The sequence below is a fragment of the Falco peregrinus genome, chromosome 9 (genome assembly GCF_023634155.1).
Source record: "Falco peregrinus isolate bFalPer1 chromosome 9, bFalPer1.pri, whole genome shotgun sequence".
Lineage (NCBI taxonomy): Eukaryota > Metazoa > Chordata > Aves > Falconiformes > Falconidae > Falco > Falco peregrinus.
This window is the reverse complement of record NC_073729.1, coordinates 20,740,227-20,766,082: the sequence shown is the minus strand read 5'-3', so window position 1 is coordinate 20,766,082 and position 25,856 is coordinate 20,740,227. Positions and strand designations below refer to the sequence as shown.

The 25,856-nt window shown below is 45.5% G+C and overlaps 1 protein-coding gene across 6 annotated transcripts in view; it reads left to right on the top strand.

The window, feature by feature from the left end:
- PLCB2 (phospholipase C beta 2) overlaps positions 1-25,856 on the top strand; it is a 61,769-nt gene that overhangs the window by 8,579 nt on the left and 27,334 nt on the right. For 2 of the 6 annotated variants that reach the window (XR_008748763.1, XR_003557088.2), the window contains exons 1-7: positions 4,826-5,327; positions 9,315-9,392; positions 11,759-11,827; positions 20,996-21,136; positions 21,890-21,969; positions 22,592-22,645; positions 25,224-25,299. Coding sequence is in view for 4 of the 6 variants with exons in the window: in XM_027795230.2 (XP_027651031.2) it covers positions 5,244-5,327; positions 9,315-9,392; positions 11,759-11,827; positions 20,996-21,136; positions 21,890-21,969; positions 22,592-22,645; positions 25,224-25,299 (582 nt within the window). In the remaining 2 variants the exon portion in view is untranslated. Of the gene's footprint in view, positions 1-4,825; positions 5,328-9,314; positions 9,393-11,758; positions 11,828-18,830; positions 19,067-20,995; positions 21,137-21,889; positions 21,970-22,591; positions 22,646-25,223; positions 25,300-25,856 lie in introns of those variants that run through there. The other 4 variants (XM_027795230.2, XM_013304030.3, XM_027795231.2 and 1 more) reach the window with 4 other exon arrangements.

Here is a 25,856-nt window from a genome sequence, read left to right as displayed (position 1 = left end):
TCTCAGCTATAGAGCTCTCATCTTTCTGGACCCACATGTGCAGACATGCCTCCTCCCAGGGGAGGATGGATTCAATCCTGCCTTCAAGACTGGACTAATCTGCTACCTTACCTGGAAAATCCTGTATTAAGAGGCTGCCTTGGAGCCCTCTGAAGGGGAAGAGCCAAAGCATGCTCAGTACCCAAGTTTGTGCCCAGGGTCTTGGTTGGGCTCTTGTCTGGGTGGGGCAAGAAGCGTGCCTCTCTTCCACTGCATCTTGGGTTTTCCTGCACCCTGAATGCTTTGAGCAGAAGCTGTTGTATACCAGAGAGCTCATTCTTTGTTATTTCACAATGAAGACCGATGCTTCAGGAATAATACTTTGTCTCTGCTGAGAAAAGCACGTAGACCATAAAAATATGTGACTTCTCCCATTCCTAAAGCTGTTAGTACCTGGGGCAAGACAGAAACCTCTCTCCCTGGTATCTCAGTTTAAGGTGTTGACAGTGATCTTCAAAGTCCCCTGAGGTGCAGCTGAAATAATGTCTTGTTCTCTGTGACCTGTCCAAAGGGACTGTGTTCTTCTGGACTTGACTCATGTGGGCAGATGCAGTTACTGAGGCAGCTGGGTTTGCTGCTTTGGACCTTCCGTAGGAGATTGCTCTTGTAAAATGTGCTTTGGGATCTGACCTTGTTATAAGTGGAACAGATTAGGCCTAACCAAGGGAAGCAGAGTGAGCGAGTAAAGTCCAGGCTGTAGAACTAATTGACTGTGAAAAGCAGAAGCAATGAGGATGTGAGTATGGCAGAAATACTACGGTAATACTAAGGTCTCAACCGGGACTGGGCATCTGCTGTGGCAGGCAGCAAATGCATCCACATGAAGAGACAGCTTATAGTTGAAATAAGTTGGGCTGGTAGAGCAGGAAGAAAAAGTTGATGAGGTCAAGAGCAAAATGGGGTGTCCTTCCCCAGTAGCCAGATTTCCAGTTCAGTATGTTATCCTGAAGGCTGTGGGGCAATTAGATGTGTTCACCTCCAGGTTTGGTAGGAGTCGCTTTTGTGTTCATGCTGCTCTGTTACCGCAAGGTAATGCAAGACAGGCATTTTGTCTGGTGTACTGCTGCTCTTCATCCTCCTTCCTCTTCTGTTAATGACCCATCTTGGAAAGTTTTATTCTTTTACTAGTGATTAGGAATTGTGTGGTTCAGTCATCCCTGTACAGTAATTAATTTTGTACTGCAGTAATGTATAGCATGTTTAAATAGTGTGCATACCTGCTTGCATCGCTCAGCTGTGCAGTTCAGAAATACGCAGAAAGCCATCAGTGCTGTAAACATAACATGCTCCTGCTGCATGTTCCTGCCTAGTGAACAGTTAATTATGGACCTAACCATGTCTCGGTGCGGCCAGATAATTGGGCTTTTTTGGTTGCTTGTTGGGGTTTTTTTCCACACAAGACCTCACTGCTTTATGTTATTGTGGCATCTGTGGCCACTTGTCTTTCTGTGCCATTGTCCACTGCCCTCTGACCTTTGCAAATCAAGTTGAAGAGTTGTGCTGTCAGCTGAGAGCTGTCAGAAATCCTTGGCTTTGTGGTTTGGACTGAAAGTAGGACACAAAATATGCCTTGGCACACACACTCAGCAGTTCTCCTTTACAGGGATGGTGAGAAAATATTGGCCTTTGTGGTCCTAATGGTGTCGTTAATCTTTGCAGGATTCCCAGGGCTCAAAGGGCAGACTAGGAAGAGGAGCAGCAGGATGAACTCGGTCTTGCTTAGCTGTGAATTTATTACCGGTGTTCAAAGGCAATGCTAAAGGCTGGGTGTGCAATATCATAGCTGTTCACTAGAGAGCAGTATTACCCATTGCAAGGTATAATGATAATGGAGCAGTGCTGGAAGAGATTTCTTACAGATTGTGTGTGTGCCAGGAACAGGTTGGGGTTGAGGTTACAAAATAATTTGCTAGAACTTGGAAGCCATCCAGTCAAGGTGGTGTAATAGACAGCGTGGCTTAAATCACTGTCTACAGACCCTGGCTTGTAAAATTTCTGAAGGGTAATGCTGACTGCCTTGCTCCTGCAGGCACTTCAGTGGGAGGTAGAAGCTGCTGAATATGTAGGACAGGGAGATAAGGAAGAGCCTCCAGAGAAAAGAAAAAAAAGGGAGGGAGGGGGACATTTGTGCATATCAAAATTCTTGTAGTGGGTGGTGGGATGTGCAGTGAGGAAGGTAAGGGATGAAAGCAAAGGAGGCATGGGGCCCTGAACAGAGGGGACGTGGGTGAGTATACACTGGGTGATGGGCCTTGCAGGAGAAAGAAAATAAAGGGTGATTAGAAGAAACGCTGCTCAAAGTGCTGCTGCTTCTGCTGCTCTGATATCAGAGCTTTCAGCAGAGGGCAGGACTGTTGCTTTATTCTGTCGCTGTTCCATCAGCCATCCCTTGTGCAAGGGACAGAAGCTCCCACATAGAGCAAGGAGTGTGAAATGAAAGATAAGGAGGCTGAGTTACGCAAAAGGAAGTGAGCTTCAGCTTTTGTGACCATCTTTGTGCAAGCGGGGATCTTGGCAGTTGATTTTCTGCAGCGCCGTGCAGCCTCGTAGGACAGCTGCTAGCTTGGTTTTTTTTTTTTTAAATTGTTTTATCCCTTAGGGAAAGCTGACCTTGAGTAACAAGCAAGTAAAACCGTGGCAGGATTCTTGCCTACTTTAGGTTTGTTGATGAGACAAAGTTGTTGAATATCCAGGTCTGAGAGAATGCAGGACAGATGGAGCCTTTCTGTGGGGCCTGGGTTCTGACAGGAAGCAGACGTGGCTCATGAAGCTGTAACTCTGGTAAATACCAGATGGGCCACTGGAACCAGTAGCTGTGGCTCTGATCTCACCTGCAGTCCCTCTGCTCTTGGCAGTGCTGAGTGGCAAAGCTCATCCCACCTCTCGCTTCACAGCTGTGACCTCCAAGGCCTTCCTTTAGTGTTTTGTGTTGCAGAGGGCGGGAGGACTGCAGCACTTCTGACCAGGATCAGTGCTCTTTCTCCTTTTCACAGCTGCTCCCAAAGTTAAAGTTAAGCAGCCCTGAAACAGCTCTGGCTGTGCAGAAGGGATCAGGTGAGGACAGAGAAAACTTTTACTCCTCACTGCAGCATCCTGTGTTCCCATGGCCTTTCTCTATACGTACCTAGGCCTCAGGCTCTGTTCCTAAGACACTACAGGAGCATAGAGAGCAAAACCCACCCAGCAGTGCCTGGTATTTCACTGGCATTTATACTGAGTGCCAGGCTGTTGCTGATATCCCTGAGAGCTTCCAGCTCAGCCTCTGAGATCTGGGCAGACACTGTCATCTGCTGCTTTGCTGCTTGGGAATAACAGCGGTTTCTGAGTGGGGAGGTCCTGGTGGTGCTGTCTTGGCTGGGCCTGGAATACCCCAGTGCTCTGTCAGCTGGCTGAAAAGCACATTTCACTTTGACACACGTGCAAAGGAAGCTTAATACCACGAGTGTGGCTGGGTTATGAGACTGGAGGTGATGGGTTCCCATGTCCCTGGTCTCAGCCCTGATACTGAGCGACCACAGCTATGGTTAAGCCACCTCAGTTTGCTGCCCTAGTGAAACAGAGCTAACAGCCTTAGCTTGGGTAGCCAATTCTTGGGAGGCGCGGTGCCTTGCAAAACGTGTCAGTACATGTAGAAAACTTGATGGTATCTGGAAATGTAGAAACTCTCTTATTCCTAATTTGTCAGACAGATAAACCCTTGAAGGAAATGTATGAAGGATGTGAGGTTTATTCAGGGTTCTCTGTTTCTGCAGCAAGCACCTCTGGTAATTGCTGCCATCTTTGCATCTAGAGCACTTGCTATAGGATCACTTAATTTCTCCTGCCTCATGCCACTGATATTTGGGAATGTCATTAGGATTCCTTCAGTCAACCTGCCCCAGGGGTTCTCCAATCTGCTTTAAAGTGCTGGCCTTATCAGACTGGATAAGCTGGGGTGGGAAAGAAGCAACAAAACTCTGCAGCTGGCTCCCTTGGCACAGTGGGAGTTTTTGTCCACCTTTCTCAGGGAATTTGCACTACTTTTGACAGTATCATGTCCCTCTTGAGCAATGTCAAACCCACACCTTGACTTTCATAGGTGAAAACAAGGATGAAATCCGACCGTGTGGCCGGGAATCCTATTACAGCAAGTGTAGCACAGTTATCTCCACTTCTGATTAGTTGTGGGGCTCTGCCTTTTTGACTAAAATTAACCTTGCCCACATCAGTCCTTCTCACAAGCCACTCTCTTTGTGGTTAGCCAGTCCACATCTGCCACCAGAACTCCTTTTCTCATCTGCTATCCACATGCAATTCCTTTATTTCAAGGTCAGGAGCAGGAACTCGTTTTTGCCCTGTTGGCCACTAACCTTCTGTTCTGCTTTCTGTCACTTCCCTGCAGCTTCATCGTTATAATCCCCACCGTACACATCTCTCCCATTCTGTGTTCCCACAGTATCTGCAGTAGACCCAAGTGAATCTGGAGAATACTGCAGTCCCTAGGGACTCCTGTGAATGTTTTATTTCATTTGTCTGTGGAATTCCCATCTGCTCTGCTGGTCTGTCTCACTTTTCAGGTTGACATTCAGAAGAGCCCATAAGAGAAAGGAAAAACGTTAAGGACTGGACGGTGCAGCCAGTGGCCCCAGAAATGGAGTCTGTACAGAGCAGAGTACATTTATTTTATGTGATATTTGGCCTGTCACATGAAGGGGGCAGTCTGCTTGTAGCCAAAGCCTGAGCTGTTCTGTAACCACATCTGCTGAAATAGTTTGAATGTCGGCTGGCAATGCCTGCACTTCGTCAAAGAGAACATTTAAGGAAGTTCAGTTGCGGAAGCGCTACGAATTGTGCACTTCACAAGTACTACTCCGAGGAGTAGGTCCCTCCTGGAGAGACAGCGGGCGTGCGTGCATGACTGCCCACACGGGCATCTCAATCCATTCCTAGCTTTCCTCTAGGTGACCTTGGGCTGAGCTTCTGCTTGCTTGGAGACCTGTTGATTTACAATGCAGATTCATTGGTCTTTGCCTGCCTGTCCCTGCCCCTCCTAAATTTGGCTGGGATATAAGAGGCTGTTTGCTGTGTTTGCTTGATGCCAACAGTGGCAATGGCAGAGCGCCCTGCCATGTGAGAGGCAGAGATAGAGGAGAGGGGGCCAAGGAGGAGCAAACTGTGCAGCTGCTATTGCTTCTGGTAGCCGAGGAGCACATCTGTGGGACAGAATGTCAATGCTTACCCCTGTCCTGCAGCCCCCGGAGGTGAAGGAGTATCTGTCCAAGGGTGAGCGCTTCATCAAATGGGATGATGTGAGTACCGGGGTTTTTGCTTCACTAGATGATATGTGTGGTGGTAGGGCAGATACAGTGTTTTGGTTGAGGTTTTTGGGGAGGCTGGGAGCATGTATTGAGCACAGGGGGTGGGACATTGTGTGTCATACCTGAGAGCAGTGATGGATAGGGAGAGTGAACTGAGAACAGGAGAGCTGAGAGCTAAAAACAAAGGGCACATGCGTTAGGGTTTGGTGATGTGGCTTCTGCACCTCTTGTTATTTTGGAGGATGGAAGCGAATGGAGTGTGCCACTGGGTCTGTGTGTGCAGCTTCTTGGGCGTAGGACCCCAGGGTCCTGTCTGTGTTTGTGAACCAGCTCTCAGGAAGGCGGTCGCTGCTGGGAGTCTCCTCAGGCTGAGAGGCATATGCTGCATTTTGACTTGTCCGGGGGAGCATCAGGGGTAGGTTTTACTCCAGAGCTGAGCGGACTGTCCGTGCTTTGCAGATAGAGAGGAAATCAGGCTCCAAGTTGCTTCCTCTTATGGCCTTGTTGCTGGAGTGGATCAGAGGGTGAGCTGTGTCCTCCCACGCCTGCCTGGCTGGTGGTTCAGTGAGCTACCAAGTGCACAGTGGCCAAGCAACAAGAGACCTGTGCTTTAACAGCACCAGAGCCTCCCACTTGGTTTGCAGTCTCTGTTTGCCTTTCATTGTGAGGGGAAGAGTGTGTGTGGAACAGCAGCAGAGAAGTTAATTGGAATGTAATAGTTCCCCTCCTCACTTTCTAAGAAGGCAAAAGAGTGTGTACCCTAATACCCACATACCTGAGCAAGAGGACAGCAGCTGCCTATCTGTTTTGTCTGAAGCGTGAATTGTCTGCTGTTGAGCATGAATGTTGATAAAATGGGGGGGCAGGCCAGGTTATGATTAGTCACCAAGATCTGGGGGAAACATTTGATGTGGTAGTGCGAATGAGATGCATTAGAGGGAGCCTCCAGCAGCGGTGCAGGAGGGATTAGTGCTTACTTTGGTTGGGTGTAAAGCTGGAATAGAGTTTTAAGTCCCAAGGCAGTGTGTGCGGCGGAGGCAGATCACTTGTGTGCAGCATAAGCAGGGGTGGTCCCGCGGCACTGAGAAATGAGAGCGCAAACTAATATACAGCTGACAGAAAGGATGGATGCTGAGGAATACAAGTTGGAATACCACGGGGCATTTATTCCACTAGCTGTACATAAACAGGAGGATGACACCAGGGTATAGTGGAGAGGGCAGCCTTCCCTTTCTTTCCAGTGAGCCCACTGCCTGCAGAACGTGCTTGTGGCTTCTTTAAATTTGAACAGGGATCTGGTTTCTGAGAATAACAGTAGCCAAACTTGTCTGAAATCGCTGCTGACTTTCTATGCTCAGTCCTTGGAGACCACTTTCCAAAAATCTTTAAGCTGTTAAGTATCTTGCTGGAAATTCCTGGGATAGTTAGGCTCCCTTGAAACCTAAGGTGAGTCAAGTTGGGCTTCCAAGACCCACCAAGTGTTTATTTCCTGCTGCAACCATAGGAGTTGGGGACCTCAAGTCCCATGTAGGTTTTTCCCTAAAGTTTACAGTTTTGTAAACATTCCTAAATGTTTGCCTCTAATCACTAAGTAGTTTACAGACTTGACCTCCAGCAATAATGAAAACCTTCTCCACAAGTGGGCTGTCCTGGTCATGTTGCTCCATCTCATCTTGCTTTCCTCCTCCACAGTTAGAGCCAGCTGCAAAGAGTGATGGCAAGAGCTCCAGGCTGCAGGATTGCTGCCCTTTAGAGGGCATGGGCCTGCATTTTTGTGTCGCTCTTTGACATGACCTGGCTGTGCTGTTGGTAACAGCTTTGAACGCCTTCCACAATATCTGAGGCAAAGGAATGAAGGTAGATCAGGTTGGCTCCTTGCATTGCTCTGTATCTTGTGGAACTGGACTGGAACATTAACTATACCCAACCATTTCCTGAGAAAAGGAAAACCACACTTTTTGTTCTAGTGCCTTCACCTTGTCCAGCACTTGTAATGTATTCTCCAGAGGAGAGTGCAGTAGGATCTCTGACAGGCAGGACTGTTCTGTCCTGCCCCACTGAGTTAGCTGCCACATCTTGGGGTAAGGAACAACTCAGGTGCACTTTGTTTAGCATTCAGCAAGCTGGGGCTACCAAGCAGAGTAAAGAGGTTAAGTCCTACTACATGGATGATATTTTATTTCAAGAACCAGCTTGGGAACACTTTCAACACCTCGGGTAGGGCACAGTGTAGTAGCTGACCTCTTAAGTGGAACAGATACATGTGTATTTGGCTTTATGCTGATTCTTAAACCTCATAATAGAAGCAAAAATGTTTTTATCTCTTAAAGATTATAGATTACAGGATTTTACCAAACAATGCTTACTCTCTGCCCTAGATTTGAACTCCATGGTGTAAGCAGCAGCCAATTTGGCTGCCAGACTGTCTTCTGTAAAATTCACCATTTCCTTTGTTGCCAGGAGCCACCCTGTAGGAGTCTACCTGCACCCCACAGCCATGCATGTCCCGATCATGATAACATGCATGATCCTGACAGGAGGCCAGCCATCAGCAGTCCTTATTGCAGCCTCAACTTGCTTTCAAGAAAGCTGCTTCATAGGAGATAAGTTTAATCTAGAAACATGGCATGATACTCATTAGTAGTATAGTGCCTGTTCTGCTCTTTGCGGCTTGTGGCCATGTGTTCAGGGAGCTAACCAAGAGCTCTGGGAACATGGGCGTGATGCTGTGCAGATCAGCATTGTCCCTGGTACAGCATGAGAAAGTAGGGAGTAAAAGGAGAGCGTACTGTGGCATGGGCAGTTTAATGAAGAATACTGGATCTGGAAATGGAGGTCCCAGGAAATACAAATACACTCTGGGGTAAAGCATGAGTTCAATAACAAACAGAAGAAACCAAGGCCAAGTGACAAATACAACTTCCAAATTTCATTACTGGTTTCATCTCAGTAGCTGGGTATTTCAGCTTCCTGAACTGAATTTGAAGCCTTCCTAGAAATGGCTGATAGGCCTTATGATCCTGTCTTCTGTGGCACCAGAGGTCAAGTGCAGTTCAGGAGGCATCTATATGGAATGAGCAAATGGGCTGGGACCCAAGAAGAGGCACCAAGTGTCCTTCATCTCTGTCTCCAAAGAGCTCACGCTAACTCATCTCTCAGCACAGGCTTGTGTGTGAGATGGGAGTGGATGCTGTCTTGAAAATGTCTGTGGAGTTGCCTTTAACTGGACATGCAGACACAGTGTAATTATTCCAAGGCAAAGCACACAAGCTCACAGTAGCCTATCTCGTCTTTGCAGTATGTGCCTTGGCTCTGATCTGGAGGGCCTCGCAGTTGTATGGGGTTTGGGATCAGCCCTGAATAATTTAATCTAATTTTGTGCCTGTAGTGTTGGTGTTTAAATAGCCACTTCTTTTCATAGTCTGTGTAGAACTAGTCCACGGAGTTTAAGAATTGCCACGTAAAGCAGGCTTGTCTGCTGTATTAGATGGACCCCTCCTTGACCTGTTCCTGACTAGACCCATTCTCTGTAAAGAAAGCCCAGATAACTAGCACCTAGGTGGTGGGTGCCACAGATGAATGCTACCTCTGCTTGGCCTAGGCTACTTTGGGAGTTCATAGAATGAAGTTGGTGCTTTGGGAGGAAGGCAGTTCAAATGAAACAATTAATTGCATCTACAGGTACTTTCTTAATCCATTGTATAGAAAGCTCCAAGAGAGTTGTTCTAGCTAAATGCTTGGTGCTGGTGAGACTTGGGCTTCAGCAAAGATCTGCTTCTGTAGCCTCACGCCGTTACTCTGGAGATGTACTAAAATACTCTGGTTCATTTCCATAAATCACAGATGATGATTCACCCAACCGCGTCTATATTTGAACTGGGAACCTTACGTCCCGTGATGGGTTCTCCACAAAGAAAGCAAGCCAGCACATCGTGTAAGGTTCTAACCTTTTTCTGTGGTTTTTGTTTTTTTTGTCAGGAAACAGCAGGTGCTTCTCCTGTGATTCTTCGAGTGGATCCAAAGGGCTTTTACTTATACTGGACCTATCAGAATAAGGTAAGTCCTAAGACTTCACAGCTTGGTCTCCAAATAGCCAGGTTAAGTTTGTGCGAGATTAAAACACCATAAGTGCTTGAGGTCTGCACTTGGGAACAAACCACCATACTCATTCCACTTAGCAGGAAGCCCTTTCTCAAAGGACCTGGGAGTCTTGTACTTATTCAAGGGCAGATTTATCTGTCTTCAGAGTTCCAGAAAAGGGCAAGAAATTAAGCTGTGAACATGCCAGAGAGATTCGTGTGACCTTTTTGTCATGCCGGCATCTTATACCTGCAAAATTCATTAGATGTGCTTCAAAGGACTTCACAAAGAACAGTGGTGTTGATATCACTGTTAACCAGCATGCTAAATGATTCTCCCAACCCCGTACGGTGGTGCAGTTGGAAAGAAATGGCTAGGTGTATGCAGCTTCAGCTAACGTGTACCGTGTGCACCTGTTGTAATGAACTGAGTTGTTGGGGGTTTAGACATTTTAATAAAAGTAATGACTGTAGTGATGTAGACATTACATACAGTCTGGAGAGCAAGTTGTGCTCCTCTCAGGCCAGGATGGTGCGTGCACCCTGGCAGAGGTAAACAGCAGGATGCTGGCTGCTGGAAGAGAGTGAGAGGCAACAAATTTAGGAAGGAGAATTCATTTCCTTACTGATGAGTAGCAATGAGTAGTGGAGAGATCTGGCTGACTGGAGGTGGAAGGCTGGGCTTACTTCTGCTTTCCAGAGCAGAGCTGTGGTTCGGCTCTACTTCCTCCTCGTGACCTACATGCTGAAGAGGCATGGTAGATAAAGAGACAGAGACAGTAGTCCTGCACAGTGCCCTGGCCAAGAGACATGATGTGTTTTGATGAGCTCTGCCTTTTCAGAAGGGTGCCCCAATGCCAGCTGGGACAGGGCACTGTGATGCAGCTGTATCCTCAGAGAACAGTGTTGCAAGGCTAAGAAATGTCACATCCCTCTAGATGTGCTCTCCTTCCAGCCATCTCAGTCATGCTCCCCTTTCAAGGTCTGCTCCTGCAGTAGAATTTTGGCTGTAAAGGTTCCAGCAGACAGCAGGAAGAAGTGGTGCACAAAGTGGGGCAAGGGGAGCTATTGTCACCCATCATAAGCAGAGATATTTCTGTGGGTTAGTAGTGAGAGGGATTTAATTACCTGGGAAGGTAGCATAGCTGACATGAGGAAACCTAGACTGGAGGGGGTCACATGTTCCTGAAAAATACCATTGATTAGCACCTTAAATAAACTGTAAACAAATGTGAGAGCTGCAGTGGAGCAACAGCCTGTTTTACATCCTTGGGGAAGCACTTGTCTGGCATCTTTCTTATCCTCTGAGGGAATCTGCAGACAGTGTGAGCTAGCAAGAGTGGTGGGCAAACACTAGCTGTCAGAGGGAGCTGGGGCAGGCTTGTGAAGGTCCTGTGAAGGCTGGCATGAGCACAGTAGCCAGGGACAAGAGATGGGCTAGTACAGAGCATGGTGTGGTATGGTCAGTAGTATGTTGAACTCATGTGACTTACCAATTTTTGGCTGACTCTCCGTAAGATCTGCTTATCATGAACACAAAGAAGAAAAAATGCACTGCTTTCGCACTAGGGTTCAGAAAGGAGTGGGATTATGAGTAAAATTTCCATCCTGCTTGACAATATAATGGGGATACAGCCAGAAGACATGGTATCCACATTGTTTATTATTGTGATCTTGGAAAATAATATTATCTAGTGCAACAAGTATAATTTGTTCTCCAGATCTGTGGTGAGCAGACAAATCAGTAACAGAGGAAGGAAACTCAGGTTGGATATTAAAAGAACAAACAAAATAAACATGACAACTAGCCAGTAATGAGGACGTGGGGTGGGCTGCCTGGGGGAAGATTGTGGAATGTCTTCCATGGGAGCTGCTTCAGAACAGATTAGGTGACGGTCTGCTGGGAGTGACCTAGGGAGAGAAATGGTCCTGCCTGCCTTGCAGCTCAGCTGCTCTGTGTTGAATGTGTGGAGGCAAAAGACAGGCTGCGAACATGAGTGGGTTGTATTAACACATTGACTTGTAACTGGGGTAGAGTGTCCCCATATAAACCTGTATGCATGTCATACACTCCTTCTTGTGGTAATCCACACTGGGCCTATGGGCTCACCCTGAAGAGGACAGTGCTGCAGAAACTGCTGCCTCTGCACTAGCCAGCCTGCCAGCTTGGCATATCAGCTGCTGTTTCCCTGCCTGCGTTGCTCCTGGTAGGAGAGCTCTTCCTCAGGGAAGGGCACAGGCTGAGACCTGCTTTGCAGTTTCTGGGGGCTCTGCAGTGGTGGTGGGGTTTTTTTCTTCCTTTTTATGTCTTTTTTCATCTTCCTTGTCCTTATTCTGTCACAGGAAATGGAAATTTTGGATATAACCAGCATCCGAGATACCAGAGTAGGGCGGTTTGCCAAAATCCCCAAGGTGAGTGCATAGCTTCATTTCTGCTGGTTGTTCGTGTGGGAAAGGCAAGGCTGCCTGGGGCTTTGGCATAAGCTGCGGTGGTTTATCCTGGCTTTCTGTTCCAAGAAGGTGGCGAGGACCTTGTCTCCTTACATCACAACTACGTAAATACAGAAAAGGCATCATTACTCTTGTCCCTGAACTCCCCAGGGCTCCTCAGTGCACCCAAAAGAAAGGCGCTTCAGGACTATGGTATATGAGCTTGTTGGAAAGAATATGCCAGAAGGCTAGGAAAGAAACAATTCCCCTCCAGAGCACTTGCCAAAAGACTTATTTTGTGTTGTGCACAGCAGCTGTGTTCTCCCCCCTGCTATGTATCTGGCTAGCTTTAATCTTGGCCTGACCTTTACGTTCACTGAGCTACACAGGGAAGTCCTGCAGGAGACTTGTGATGCTTCTCTGTTGAGTCACTGGAGCTTCTCTCTTGTGCAAAGATGCACAGGCTGGGTCAAGGCAGCTACAAACCTGTAATTACAGTGAGATTCCAACGCAGTGTGTGGTGGGGTCTTTTTTTCCCTTTAAAGGGAAGAAAATGTAGTTTAGCAAAAACCTAGTGTGTGTTTTTCTTTTTCCCCAAATAATTTTAAATTGTCTGCTTGTAGGGTGGCAGACTAAGGGAAGCACATGATAATGGCTTTGTTCTTGGTTTCAGTTATAATTTGAGTTCCTGCTGCAAAGTTGTCCTTGGGTAGGACTCTTTTTCTGGGTCTGTTTTTTGTTTGTTTTTAACATTTCCATGTACAGAAAAGGCAAGCAGAAAATTGAAGTAAAGCTAGAATGTGAAAAGGAAACAAAGGAGTAAAGGTAATGGCTACATATAGACAACATAGGCGATTCTCAGTCTTAACACAAAAGGGGAAGGTTTTGCAATATATACTGAGAGACTAGTGCAGCCTCTTTGTCTAAGTAGTACAGCTGTTTTCTTAGTACTGCTTTGAAAATGCCTGTTCAAGAGCTCCCCAAAACTGGTGTTTCTCAAAAGACCATAATGAGGTGGGTGTTAAAGGCACAGCAGAGCTCAAGAACAGTACCCATCTTACGCAATTCTTAAGAATCATAATTCCTTCTGAGAAACTGTGTTTCTTCTTGGAAACTGACTAGAATGAAACATACTTGAGTTTTCAACAAGCCTAAAACTTTGTCTGCAACTTGTTTTGTGGGCATATTTGTTTGGAAAAAAGCTCTCAGAAGTTGTTTTTCATTTAAGAGGATAAAATATTTGGAGCTGGTAGGGCTAGGTGCTACACTCCAGGCAGAATGCACCAAGGAAAAGGCCAGCTTAAAGGAGAGGCATGAGATACTGTTTTCTAGGGTGTTAAACTTTCAGGAATAAACTGTTTACGAAATGAATTCAGCTTTGATATAGATAATAAATTGATGGTGTAAGTACTGAGGCCATAGTTGTATTGTATATCCTTCTGGTGGCAACAGGCAGGCTGGTGAGTGATGTCCTAGATTCTGACAATTGTTTAAAGAAGACTAACTGGAGACTACCAGGAGAAACACACTGGCACAAGTGCAGTGTCAGAGCTGCCTCTAGACAGAAGGACCTTCTTCTGAAACAGCATCTTCCGGTAACGAACCCCTGCTCACAAGCAAGGAATTGCCCTGGAAACAAGACACACTCTCACACACCTGCCTTTATTTTTTTTAAGAGTAATTCACAGTACAGTTTTGGGATGACCACATTTCATATCCAGAGAAAAGCTAAAATGGCCTTTTAAAAGAGATTTTTAATAAAAGCACAGAAGATTGTGAAAAGAATGAGGAAATTCCTAAGCAGTACCAGGGTAGCAAAAAGTAAGAGAGGAGTGGGAAGCAACAGCTGTGTTCCATAGTAAGCTCTAAACTTTTTCAATAAGATTGAAAAGTGGTCTGTGTGATTCCCATCATAAGCAAAGGCTCTTAAAGAACAGAGTAAGAGAGGACAACTTTGCATGGAAAAAATTAAAGGTCCCTTGAGAAGAGAGAGGGAACCAGCACGCTCCCACAAAGATCAGTGCTTGGGCCTGTGACGTACGGTGTGTTCATATGTGATCTGCAAAAGAGGTGTATAGAGATAAGACAAAGTTTGCCAATGGCACAGAGTTATTTGGGGTAATAAAGGGACACTTGTGGGAAGACCTTGAATTGCTGATTGACTGGATGATAAGTGATAAAATTTAGTATAGCTGAAAATCAGGCAATGCACACAGGAAAAAAAAAAAATCCCAATCCTAATCTGCCATAATGACAGGCTCAGCATTGACTACTGCTACTTAGAAACAAGATCATAAGGGTTTGGTAAAGTACCAATGCAGTGTTCAATAATATTTGCTCATAAAACTAAGTTTTATGTTAGGAAGTACAAGGAGAGAATTAGGAAACTATGCCACTGTGCGCACCCGGAATGCACCCACATACCTGTGGATTTCTAGTGTCCTTGTCTCAAGTGAGGCAAAGAAGAACTGGAAAAGGAGGGAAGAGCAGCAAGACTAATAAAAGAATGAAATGCTGCTGTAGGAAAAGCATCTGAGCAGGCAGGGACTATAGTCTGGCAAAAAAAAAAAAAGATAAGGATGTGGAGGAGTGTTGTGGAGTGCTGTAAGATCAGAAGTTGACTGGAGAAGGTGAGCATGAAGCAGTTACTCAGTGTTTCTTCCAGTGTGAGAGCTACACATCAAATGGAATTTTCCAAAGGCAGGTTCAGCACAAGCAGAAGGAGATGCTGCTGTTTTACACCTCATGTCACTGTGCTGTGGGATGCCTTCCTGCACAAGTCCTGGAAATGTACATGAATTTAAAAAGTCAGGACAAGAAGGAAGTGCCTTTTGAGGGTCATTAAAAGCAAGATAGTGCTTCTGGTTTAGGAAGTTGCTGAATCACAAATTGCTGGAAGCTGCAGAAATGTGTCAGGGAAGTATCATTGCATTTGCCCTGTTCTTACACTTTCCCCCAGGCATCTGGATGGACCTGTGGTCTGACCTGGTGTAGCTGTTGTATTCTAGCCATTGTGATAGGCCAGAAACAGTATTTTACAGTCCTTGGTATTGGCTACAGCTCATTTTTTACAAAGAAACAAAGGTCAAGCACCAAGTGATTTATTATTTCCAACAGCAGAAATGATGCACTTGATGACAATCTCTGCTATGAAAATCCCAAGTGCTTTTTGAATTCTGCATTTCAGAGAGACCCATTTAAAAGAAGTTCCGTTTTATTTCAGGGAATTTTCTGGCATCTCTGTGGCAACGTGTACTAAAATGCACTAGGCTGGCTCCTTATCCACCTTTCTCTTATGGGATGATGGGAGGTCTTGTGCCATCCCCTCCTGGACGTGTCTGTCTTACATGTGGCTACGCTATCCATAATGCTGCTGCGTGGCTTGCTTAAAGCCTTCAGTTGTGTATTCAGTTGGCTTTCCTGAGAGCAGAATTTGCTCAAAGGAATGCAGAAAGCAGTGAAAACTCCTTAATGTGAATCACCACACCCTCCACATATGGCGGCTATGTCTGGTGTATCATTACAAAAAGGTATAAATATGAAAAACTGGTGTGATGAAGCAAACCAAGATCTGTTGGAAGTGAAGGGTGGAAAAATGGAAAAGGGTGCTGTCTCCCCTATTATGAAATAATGGCCTGGAGTCTTTGTGGGATATAACTGCTGCAATTAATACAAATGGTTACTTGTTTCATTGACTAAAAGTAGAGGAGAAGGGTGCAGACTGGTGTAACTCTGCATGAGCATGATCCCGGCTTTGGGTAGTACCAATAGTAGATCAAGCATCCTTTCCCCTTGCAAGTGACACCACAGTAAATCTACAGCCTCTGAGACAAAGCTGCTGTTCTGGTTTTCATACTGAATTACAACTGAAGGAATTTATAAGGAAGGAAAGCATTTTATTGAGAGCATCAGCACTATTGCTCTCGTCTGCAAGGTACTGTGCACTTTTTGGCTGTAGCTCGAGCTGCATGAGGGTGGAACGTGGCCAGTGCTTTTCAGACCAACGTAGGTGAAATGAGTCTCCTGCTGGTGGGGTACTGTGGATGTCGGGAGTTATTTCAGTAACACTTTCCTGCTGCTGTTAAGCAAGAGTTTTGGGGTTTTCCTTTGTAACCTCTCTATACACAGCAGGAAGAATAACACCAAAGCGCCCACACAGTAAAAACGCTTCTGAAAAGACCTGCCATAAATCACAGTCCCTTTCCAGCCCAGGTCACAGCATTGTCCCTGCAAGCTGGGAGGCAGGGACTGGTGGGACCTGCTTCCTGACACTGCCCGTGTTTAGGGAGTCAGTGCTCAGCCTGTTGTGCCCCGCACAGTAAGTGTGGCATTGGAAAAGGGACAAGTCACTAAGGGCTGGCAGCAGTAGGAGCTACCTCTAAATGAAAAGGGCCACTGCTGTCTGCCCCAGAAGGAATGATTCCTGGAACTGAACCTGCCTGAAGGTGAGGGACGACCATGCTCTTTCAGACAGACTCGACTCTCCCTTCTGCCCCCGCCCTGAGCCCTTGCCTCCTGGTATGTTAGCACGTAAGCTTGCACATAGCCCTCAAGTCCTCCCATGACCTCATCTATGCATGTGCAGGTTTCCCCTTTTCACCCCCTTTGTTTTATTTTCTTTGAGAGCTACTCAGTATTCTGTGGTGTTTTTTCTCCATGGAAATTTTTTTTGAGAGATGGGGCAGAATGAACTTTGGCGCATGTTCAAGAGTAATGAAGATAAGAATTAGCAGGGACTTTGAACATAAATGAGACCAGATAAAAAGCTATTGAATGTAGTTCAGCAGCATGCCAAAGCAGATCAAGATGTTATTTACGATGCAATTCTGTGTTTTCCTTTCAGTAACAAGGAACAATAATGTCTGCTCCATTTTGTTTTTTTTTCTGATGCACCAAGACCCCAGAACGCTGACAGAGAATGTAATAATTAGGACCAAAATACATGATGTTTTAGGCCAGACTGCTGGGCTGTTGGCTTCGTCTTGGGTTTTGTTTAGACATTTCAGCAAGCATTGGCTTTGAAACAAGCATAATTTTTTACAAAAACAGAAGTTGTATTTTCTGACTGTCATGATTATAAAACAGTTTCATCCTCCATATGCATGTTGTTGTTACTGAACTTAGAGATGCAGACTCTGAATTGAACATGTACAAGGGAGAAAATGATACCAAGGTATTTCACGTGACATATTGTGAGATGATAAAGTAGGAACGAGTAGTGTTTGGGAACAATGCAGGGAGCACTCACGTTGCACTGGGAGCTGAGCTGAGGGCTGAGCTGCGGACTACAAACACATTGTGGGTGGTCAGTCATTCTGCCGCATCCCAGGGGAAAGCAGCAGCTCTGGGGATTGAGCATCATCTCGGCGCTACGCTGTGGATTCAGCAGTGTGTGAGCACAGGATGGAACTAAAAGCCTGATGTTCAGGCCTCCAAATAAGAGAGTGATCACAAGAAGCACGGAGACAAACTGATACATGTGCATGCAAGAGAAAAGCGGGTAGAAGCCTGTGGCTTGCAAAGGATTTGTAAATAGTAGAGCAGAGGCCAAGTGAGGAAATGGTCACATCTGAATAACAGCATTTTACCACCCTGGGCCATTTTTCTGCCTCTTCCATCTTTCTGCAGAGTGAGCTTTTTGACCACAGGGACAGAAGTTACTGAGGATGCACAGACTGCATGTCTCCCTTGCAGTCTGTTCCTGCTCGATTCCAGAGTGCCGTGGGTTATTTTGTGCTGTGTGAATCTGTGTGCTGCTGCATTTTCCGGTTCCCTTAGATAAGACAGCAATGAGAGCTGAGAGTGCTTCATCTGCGTAATATTTTTTTTCTGCCTCATCTCGCTGAGATGCTTGGCGCAGAGTCGGGGGCCCCCCGCGGTGCAGCTGGTGGCAGGACAGCCCTCCCTGCTTCTCGGCAGTCGGGTCTTGTTGCTGAGTCCCGTGATGGAGCGGTGCTGCTACCGAGGACATGAGCATTACCTGCAGAGCCAAAGGCATTTCAATAATCTTGGTGCTCCCTTTGCTTTCTGGCAACCAAACAAGACCTTCCTTCTCCAAAAGAGAAGATTCGTTGTCACATCCTGTCTTATAATACCATGAACATTGCATCATGCTGCATGTTTCATGAATATACAAAATTGTCAGAGTGCAGTGAGTGCAGGCAGCTGTGGCAAGTCCTGGTTATCCCAGGCTATATCCCATTTCAAGTAGAGAAATGACTGTCCGTCTCTGTCTCTTGTATTAAGCCTAGCTCTTTCTTTATATTTGCATCAGAATTTGCTTTTCTCTGGACTATGAATGTGGTTTGTACAGATGAGGATTTTAGGGAAATCAGGAGGGTGGGAAGTGAAATGCAAGCTGAATCTGTATTTGAACCGCTCTGCTGATGGGTTGTTTTCTGTTTATTTGGGAGTTTAAGTGGATTTGCTAAGCACGTTTCCCTTCTGATTTGCATGGCTAATATGGTTGTCCTGTTTTTCATGTAGTAATTCCTATTTTCCCGTTATGGCCACCTGCAACATGACACGAAGTAATTATGTAGTGAAGCTGCAGCACAAGGTGCTAAAGGCATACAGGTTATGGAAGAGCCAAGACGCAACCATGGCATCAGGTTCAGTGCTCTTGGACACAGCCTGTGGTCCTCTCACCATCTTCATTTCAGTGTTAACGCCAACATCACTGTGTTTATCCTGGGAGGGAGATAATCCCCATGTAAAGCAGGCAGCAGAAAGCAAGCAGCTTGCTTAAGGCCAGGCAGGAAGTCAGTCACTGGGAAAATATGACCTAATTTAGATCCCTAACAAAATCATCCTCTCCCTGCTGCAGTTTGCTTCTCATAAAATGAAGCTATCAACTTCACCATGGCGTTAGGAGGTGCCGTAAGTTAATGCTGATAAGGGGCATGGCATATAAAAAGTGGCACAGGCTAAAGCTAACGGGGACTTCTGAGAAGGTGGTGGGATATCAAGCCATTGCCAAACATGGCAGGCGGCAGTTTTGTCTGGTGGAGCACAGCTAGATAAAGGCAAACGCTCTGATGCAGCATTCAGCTTGCTGGGGACATGGCGTGAAGAGCAATGTCTGCTGGAGAGCCAAGCAACACTAGTTTGCAGAGGAGGAAGGGCTGGGAGGAGCCGGTTTGTAACAAATGCAGGAAATGAGTTCAGCGTAAACCACAAGTTCTCTATTGTCTTAGCTTCACGTAGTTTACAACACTAGAGGTAAGGAAACTGAACAAATGCCAGTGGGTTTGCAAGATGAAGTTAAATTTGAAGTTAAAATCCTAACGCTTTGCCACTTGCAATGAAAAGTTAGGCTCCATCGAGGAGTTGCTATGAGCGTGGAAGGGAGGTGTGGGTGTGTGGGTGCTGCTCGCTTCTGCAAAGGAAAATTGCTCACAAAGCAAGAATGAGCCATTTTAGAAATTCCCTAACTATTAGAAAACAGGCAAATCTGGGTGGCTGACTGCTTTCCTCCTTCTTTCCCTCCAAATGCTTTTGGATTATACAGGTTTCAGTTACTCCTGCGGAGAGCCGCTTTTAGAGTGAGAGACAGCAGTCAGATGATCTTGAGTTATAATCCTGTTCTTCCTGAAGATGTCTGTTTGCTACAGATGTGTCAACACTGCAAATGCTCCAGAAATTTGGAAAAATGCAGTGGAAAGTCTGCAGAGTTTCTTGTTGAATATATATGCAGCTTTGTGTGTGATGTCATGCAAACACACAAGAATGCGTGAAGCTGAGCAGTTTTGGAGTTTCTGCTATTACAGTCCAAATGTAAAGAGAAAATTTTGTGGCAGAAAGGAAATTCCTTCCATTTGAATCACAACGATATGCAAACAGATGGTTACATATTGGGGTTTGTAGCTGGCTTGGGCTAAATTAAGGTCCATGGAAGTCTAAGATCGGGGAGTTTGCTTTTTTCAGCTTGCAGGGATTCAGATATTGGTCCAGTTAGTAGCAGCTTAACAAGTCCCTGAATGCGAGCTGAACTGCAGCGACTGACTTTGTACACGCTCCGAGTTTACGGCAAACGCAAAGGTGAAATCATTTAGCTAAAACCTCTCTCACTGCGGTTCACGTGACACGTGATGTGTTAAGGTGTTACTGATGCTGTAACTTGTTGAAACTCAGCCATGACTCTAGGTCTGTGCCTACAGCAAGAGCTCAGGTTCCAGTTCCAGTTAAACTTCTGAATCTGACCTGCTTTGCCAAAAATCCCAGATCATTAATTTTACCCGCAGTTTCTGAAGGAGCAGGTGCTCTGGCAGCCTCCCTGTTTGCTTCTGTATGGATATATCCTGCGCTTTAGATAATGAATGGCTGTGCTTTATTCTAGGACACGGGAATTTTATCTTTTCATTATAAATAGCGACCGTCAGTACAACTCCAGGATACCTTGGTTTAATGATGCCTTACATAGGAATGCAGAAAATGCTAAATAATTTAAAGGGATTCTATAAATACTTTTATATGGTGATGAAATCCAAGTATGACTAATCGGATGAGCCTTATACTTAACAAAACAAATCTCTGGTGAGCCATCGCTGTAGGATACTGCAGTTGCTATGGAAAAAACACTTCTAGCAACTGACAACTAGCAGCAAACATGACTTGGAGGGAGAGAGCCCATCTCTGCAGCAAGCAGGTCTACAGCTGGTAGAGCTTCCAGGTCCCAAAAACCATCTTTCTTGTGGTGGAGGGAGGTTACAGCAAAAGGTATCACACTAAGCTAAAAGAGGGGTTTTTTTAGCCTGTGTTTTGACAAATGGCTGCCTGTGCTAACCTGGTTATGCACCTCTGGTATGAGCAGGCCAAATACTCCTTGGCTTGTCTGCAAGTTCAGGTTGAAGTTTCAAAAGGAATTTCTTTAAGGGCAGTCTCCAACTTCTGCTTTTTCAGGGCAAAACAGTGTGTTTGCACAGTAATGATAGTCACAATGTTTTGTTCCATGGAGGATCCAGGTAATGCAGGCTCCAGAGTAAAGATGAAAAATAAGGAAAGCCAAGGAAAGGAAGAATACATTAAATGATTTTGCAACCCTTGAAAAGCTTGCCGTGAATTTGGGTCAGGGTTTGGATTGGGCCCTGTTTTTTTCAGATAGTTTGCCTCATTCTCCCTTCATCCCCATCTGTTCTGTTTCTTTTGCAGTGCCAGAAGCTCCGAGAGGTTTTTAACTTGGATTATCCTCACAGCACCTTCCTGCTTAAGACTCTGACTATTGTATCTGGCCCTGACATGGTTGACCTCACTTTTCATAACTTTGTGTCCTACAAGGAGAATGTTGGCAAGGTATTGGGTCCTGAGGGCAAGGAAGTGCTGGGAGACACTAAGGATTGGGGCATTGAGTGGGGAGTAGGAAAGGGGAGGGGAAAACGGGGAACCTGAACCCTGTCAATGTTATTGGCAAGGTTATAAACAACCAGGTTAATGTTCCAGTAAGGTGTGGTACTTCCATAGTTCTAGAAGCTTGTACCTTGCATGGAAAAGGACCAGTAGAAGACATTTAATATGTCATTTTTGTCCTTCATGTGCTTTGTGTGGATAAACAGACAGCTGAAAAGACTCTGTGGTAAAGTGTCAAGTGTATATAGGCAGTAGGAATGTGATAAAGCCAAGCCCAGGGCACAGCGGTTGGGATTTGGAGCCCAGCAGTATCGGGACAGGCCTTTTTACCAAGGCCTGTAGTAACAGGACAAGGGGTAATGATTTTAAACTGAAAAAGGGAAGATTTTAAGTGGACATAAGGAGGAAAGTTTTTACTATGAGGGTGGTGAGACACTGGAACAGATTGTCCAAAGAAGCTGTGGATGCTCCGTCACTGGAAGTGTTCAAGGACAGGTTGGATGGAGCTTTCAGCAACCTGGTCTAGAAGGTGTCCCTGCCCGTGGCAGGGGGTTTGGAACTAGATGATCTTTAAAGGTCCCTTCCAACCCAAATTGTTCCACAGTTCTGTGCCCTTTCCACATTTGTCGCTCTGTACTTCTTGGTGCAGTTCTGTAACGTCCAACTGCCTCTGCTTTGTGTGTGTGTGTGTGTTCCCAGAGCTGGGCTGAGGATATTATGGCCATTGTTCGGAATCCTCTCACATACAACGCTTCTCGGTACACCTTCCTAGAGAAAATGTAAGTGATTTCTGACAAACATTGTTCTCTGAAACATTCACGTACTTCCCTTTCTATGTGTACTAGAAAGAAAAGGCTGCGTAGCATCCATGTCCTTTGGCAGCCTCCAAACCAAGTCCTGTGTCAGTGCAGGACCCCCAAGGCACGGGCAGGGGTTTGGTAGCTGTGCTGTATGTTGTGTGAGCGCTGGCTGGCACAGAAGTGCTTGAGCCAGTCAAACACACTTGTGGTATTTAGACAAACTGAAATTCTGAGCCTCAAAGGGGTCTCCCACCGAGGTCACAGCACTCACCCCAACGAAGTGCTGCCTCTTTTCTTTGCTCTGTAATACCATTTGGTTGGCAACCTAGGATTGCTGAGGAATGCTAAATAGTAGGACATATCATTATATCTTATGTTTTAGAGGACTTTTTGTGATATCTAAGCTCTTATAATTTGCCTGTTTCTCCTTCCCACGAAACAGTAACAGATTCTATCTGAGGTAAGCTGACATCTGAAGGGCCTGATTTTCAGTTGACTGTTAAATTGTTTTCCCAGTTGTGTATTTTTTATTTCTCATTACTTAATAGGACCTCTAAAACTGTACAAGTGTGTTTTCATAATTTTGTGGGTTTTTTCACAGCCTGGTGAAGCTGAAGATGCAGCTTAATGCAGAGGGGAAGATTCCTGTCAGGAAGTGAGTATAGATATTTGGGTGTTTGTGTGTTCAGTCAGACTGAAGGCAGAGCAGCTGGTACGGGAGTGGTTACCTGGTGGCTTCAGCTGCCTGCTCTTTCTGCACCTAAGAGGCAGAGATCATTCCCTCTGGATTCAGGCTATGAAAGGATTCCTGCTGCCACCTAGGTTCCTCCCAGGGAGGGGCCTGGGACATAATCTGGGTCTGGAAGGGGAGAACTTTTGTGGCCTGCACCTACAGCAAGAAATTGCCTTAAACAGCCATAGATTTCACCTTCTGGCTCTTGCCGAGAAATAATCAACAAAACCAAACAACTTTGGTAAAATTCTGATCACAGATTGTTTTGCAAACCTGAGTTGAAAGGTGGATGAAGTATAGGATTAATTTAACCTTTCATATAAGGAGTTCTGTATTTGGAGAACTTTTTGCCTGACTCCCCAGCTAGCCTAAAGTGTAGGGGTCCATCACTTTCACTTGTCTCCTTTCTTTATGTGGACCACCAGCCGTTCTCACTAGTGTAATTCCAATGCCCAGCCTTTACTCTGGATGTGCACGAGAGGGAAGCAGCCTTTGAGGCAGCCCTCTGGGCCAACGTCAATGCCAGTTCAAGCACAGAACGTGGAGGTTTGCCCTTCACTGGCCCCAGGGTTGGCCTTGTGCACCGGGGTAGGACTGCTGTTAGAACAAGCCAAGGCTGCTTTGCTGAAGCAAAGACCAGCCTGTTATTTCTCCCCTGTACTGCGTGGCATGAATCTAGAACTGTTTTTGTGCCACTCGCTGTCTTCCCTAGTAAAATTACTCCATGGCTGATCCAGTGGCTCCTCCATGTTGATTCGACTCATAGAGCAACCAAAGGCTGCACTGCCATGTTCAATTCCATGTTCACCCAAAAGGGTGCATAAATAAATATCTTTTGCTTTAAGAATAAGGACCTGCAGATAGTGCATTTGTGTGTATTCACTGGGAAGTTCTGAACCACTCTGCTTCTAGGTTTATGCTGTGTTACATTATTACAAGAGGCAAGTGCTAATCACCTGTAGTAAATACGCTACCTACTGTGTGCTATATTGCATAACGATTCTAGATTAAGTCTATGCTGGCTAAATGTGCTCCTGGATGGTTGATCATTATTCAACAATAAACATTTTTTGTTGTTTGTTTTCTAAACCACCAACCAGCAAGATTTCATTCTGTCAGAAACCAGTGTATTCATCAAAGGGCTTTTAAAAATGTATGGGTCTTTAATGAATAACTCACACTAGGGAAGAGTACTTTGAATTGATCTTTAAAATGCAAGCAAGGTAGCATTACTGCAGGGAGAAAATGGCTTATTCTTCTGACATAAGCTAGGAAAAATGTCTGGTACAGGATGTACCTCTCTTCAATGCCCTGGTCTGCTTTCTTGCAGAGGTAAAAATGCTTTACTGTATAAAGCGTTAGACCATTAAATAGTCCAGATTAAGAGCCAGATTTACAAAAATACTCAGTATCTCCAGGTGCAAGTATAGGTAAGGCTTTCAAAACTCTTTGTCTGGATTCTTCTGAAAATTCCACTGAGCATCTGCCTTTCTCTTTCGACATTTAAATCCCTTTTGAATCATAACAAAGTTGCTGCAATTTTTGCCTTGCAAAGGGCAGCTTGGAAACCGATATGCACTGAGTTTGCATAAGCCTGCTGCAGCTCCCACTGAACACTCTTCCACCTGTCAACACATTTGGCACTTTTTGTTCCCCTTTTTGGCTGTGAGCACCTGTGATTCCAGGAGCTTAATAGAGCAGACATCTAAATTTATCCATGGAGGAGACCTCATTGCTGCTGACGGGGATATTTTGAAAGTAGATAAGAGTTCAGCTACTGTTACTATTCCATAGTGCAGCAAAGGGGCTGCTTTAAGGTGAAGGCTTGACCAAGTGAATTCTGCCCTGCAGACCAGTGCCTAGCTTTCTAAATTGGAGATGAGTTTTGGTTTCTGCAGCAGCAGACCTTTGTGCTTCCATCGTGCAGTATACCAGCTTGTGTAATGAGTTTGTTCCTTGAATTCGTCGAGAGCCTTTGGTTCCAGAAAATTTTGACTTCTTCTAAAGCAGCAAATTTGCACATTTGTTTGCTTTTTTTGATTGTTGTCTTGACTACAAAGTTATTCCTTGCTAATGCCAGCTACCACATGGGATAGTGTCTTGTGGGGGAAAGTGTCTGAGGAATTTGTGGCATGAGGCCTGCTACCACAGGGAGCAGCTCCAAGAGGGGAAGTGTAGTGAGGAGGGATTTTGAGAGTAAGCTGATGTAGTTCAGTGACAGGGCTCTTACAGAGTCCATAGCAGAAATATAGAACTTCTATATTAAGGCAGCAGTCAAAAAATCCACTGTAGGTTTATAGGACTTGGTACATCAGCTACTCCCTTGGAGAAACACTGTCTCCCTTCTCTGGTTCATGTTTACAGTCTTCCTCTCAGTCTCCTTCACTGTGCATTTTGAGTGTCTTGCACTCTGGCTGCAGCTCCCAGCCACCCAAATGCAGGCTTTTTGATTTCACTCCTGCTACATTGTGGTGATTTCTCTTTTTCTCTGTCTGGTTAGTATTTTTCAGATGTTTCCTGCAGACAGGAAAAGGGTGGAAGCAGCATTAAGTGCTTGTCATCTTCCAAAGGGCAAGGTAAGAGTTTCTCTAGGTAGCCAAAGGTCTCGCTAGTTTGAGAATAATGTTTTTGTCTACACAGACTGTGATGCCCTTGGCTATGAAAAAATCATCATCCCAGATGCTGTTAGTTGCTGTGAAACCTCTTCCTTACTGCTAGCTGCCATGCCTTAACTGCAGGTCGGCTAGGATCAATTCTTACTGTTGGCATTGTGGTAACCCTTGTGACTCCATTGCTTGCATTATGTGGCACAAGAAGCAGAACGTTCCCTTCCACCTGTTTCACTTTATGCTCTTTGAAGCAACGGATCTGATGGTTAATTTTGATGCTTCTGCCAATGCAGAGAGTACAGTCCAGGCCCCTGACAGCTCCTGCCACTGCATCAAGCTTTAGCTTTATACCATCACACAAGAGGCACTGAGGGACAGTTTAAATAACTGTCTGTTCTGAAATAGGGCATTATGGTGCTTCTTCACTGCATGTGTTCTTCCCTAAACACCTTGCCAGATGTGCCAGTTGCTTACTTGCATTGTCGCAAACAGGTGCTGGACTGCGGGTGTTAACGGAGAGGTGA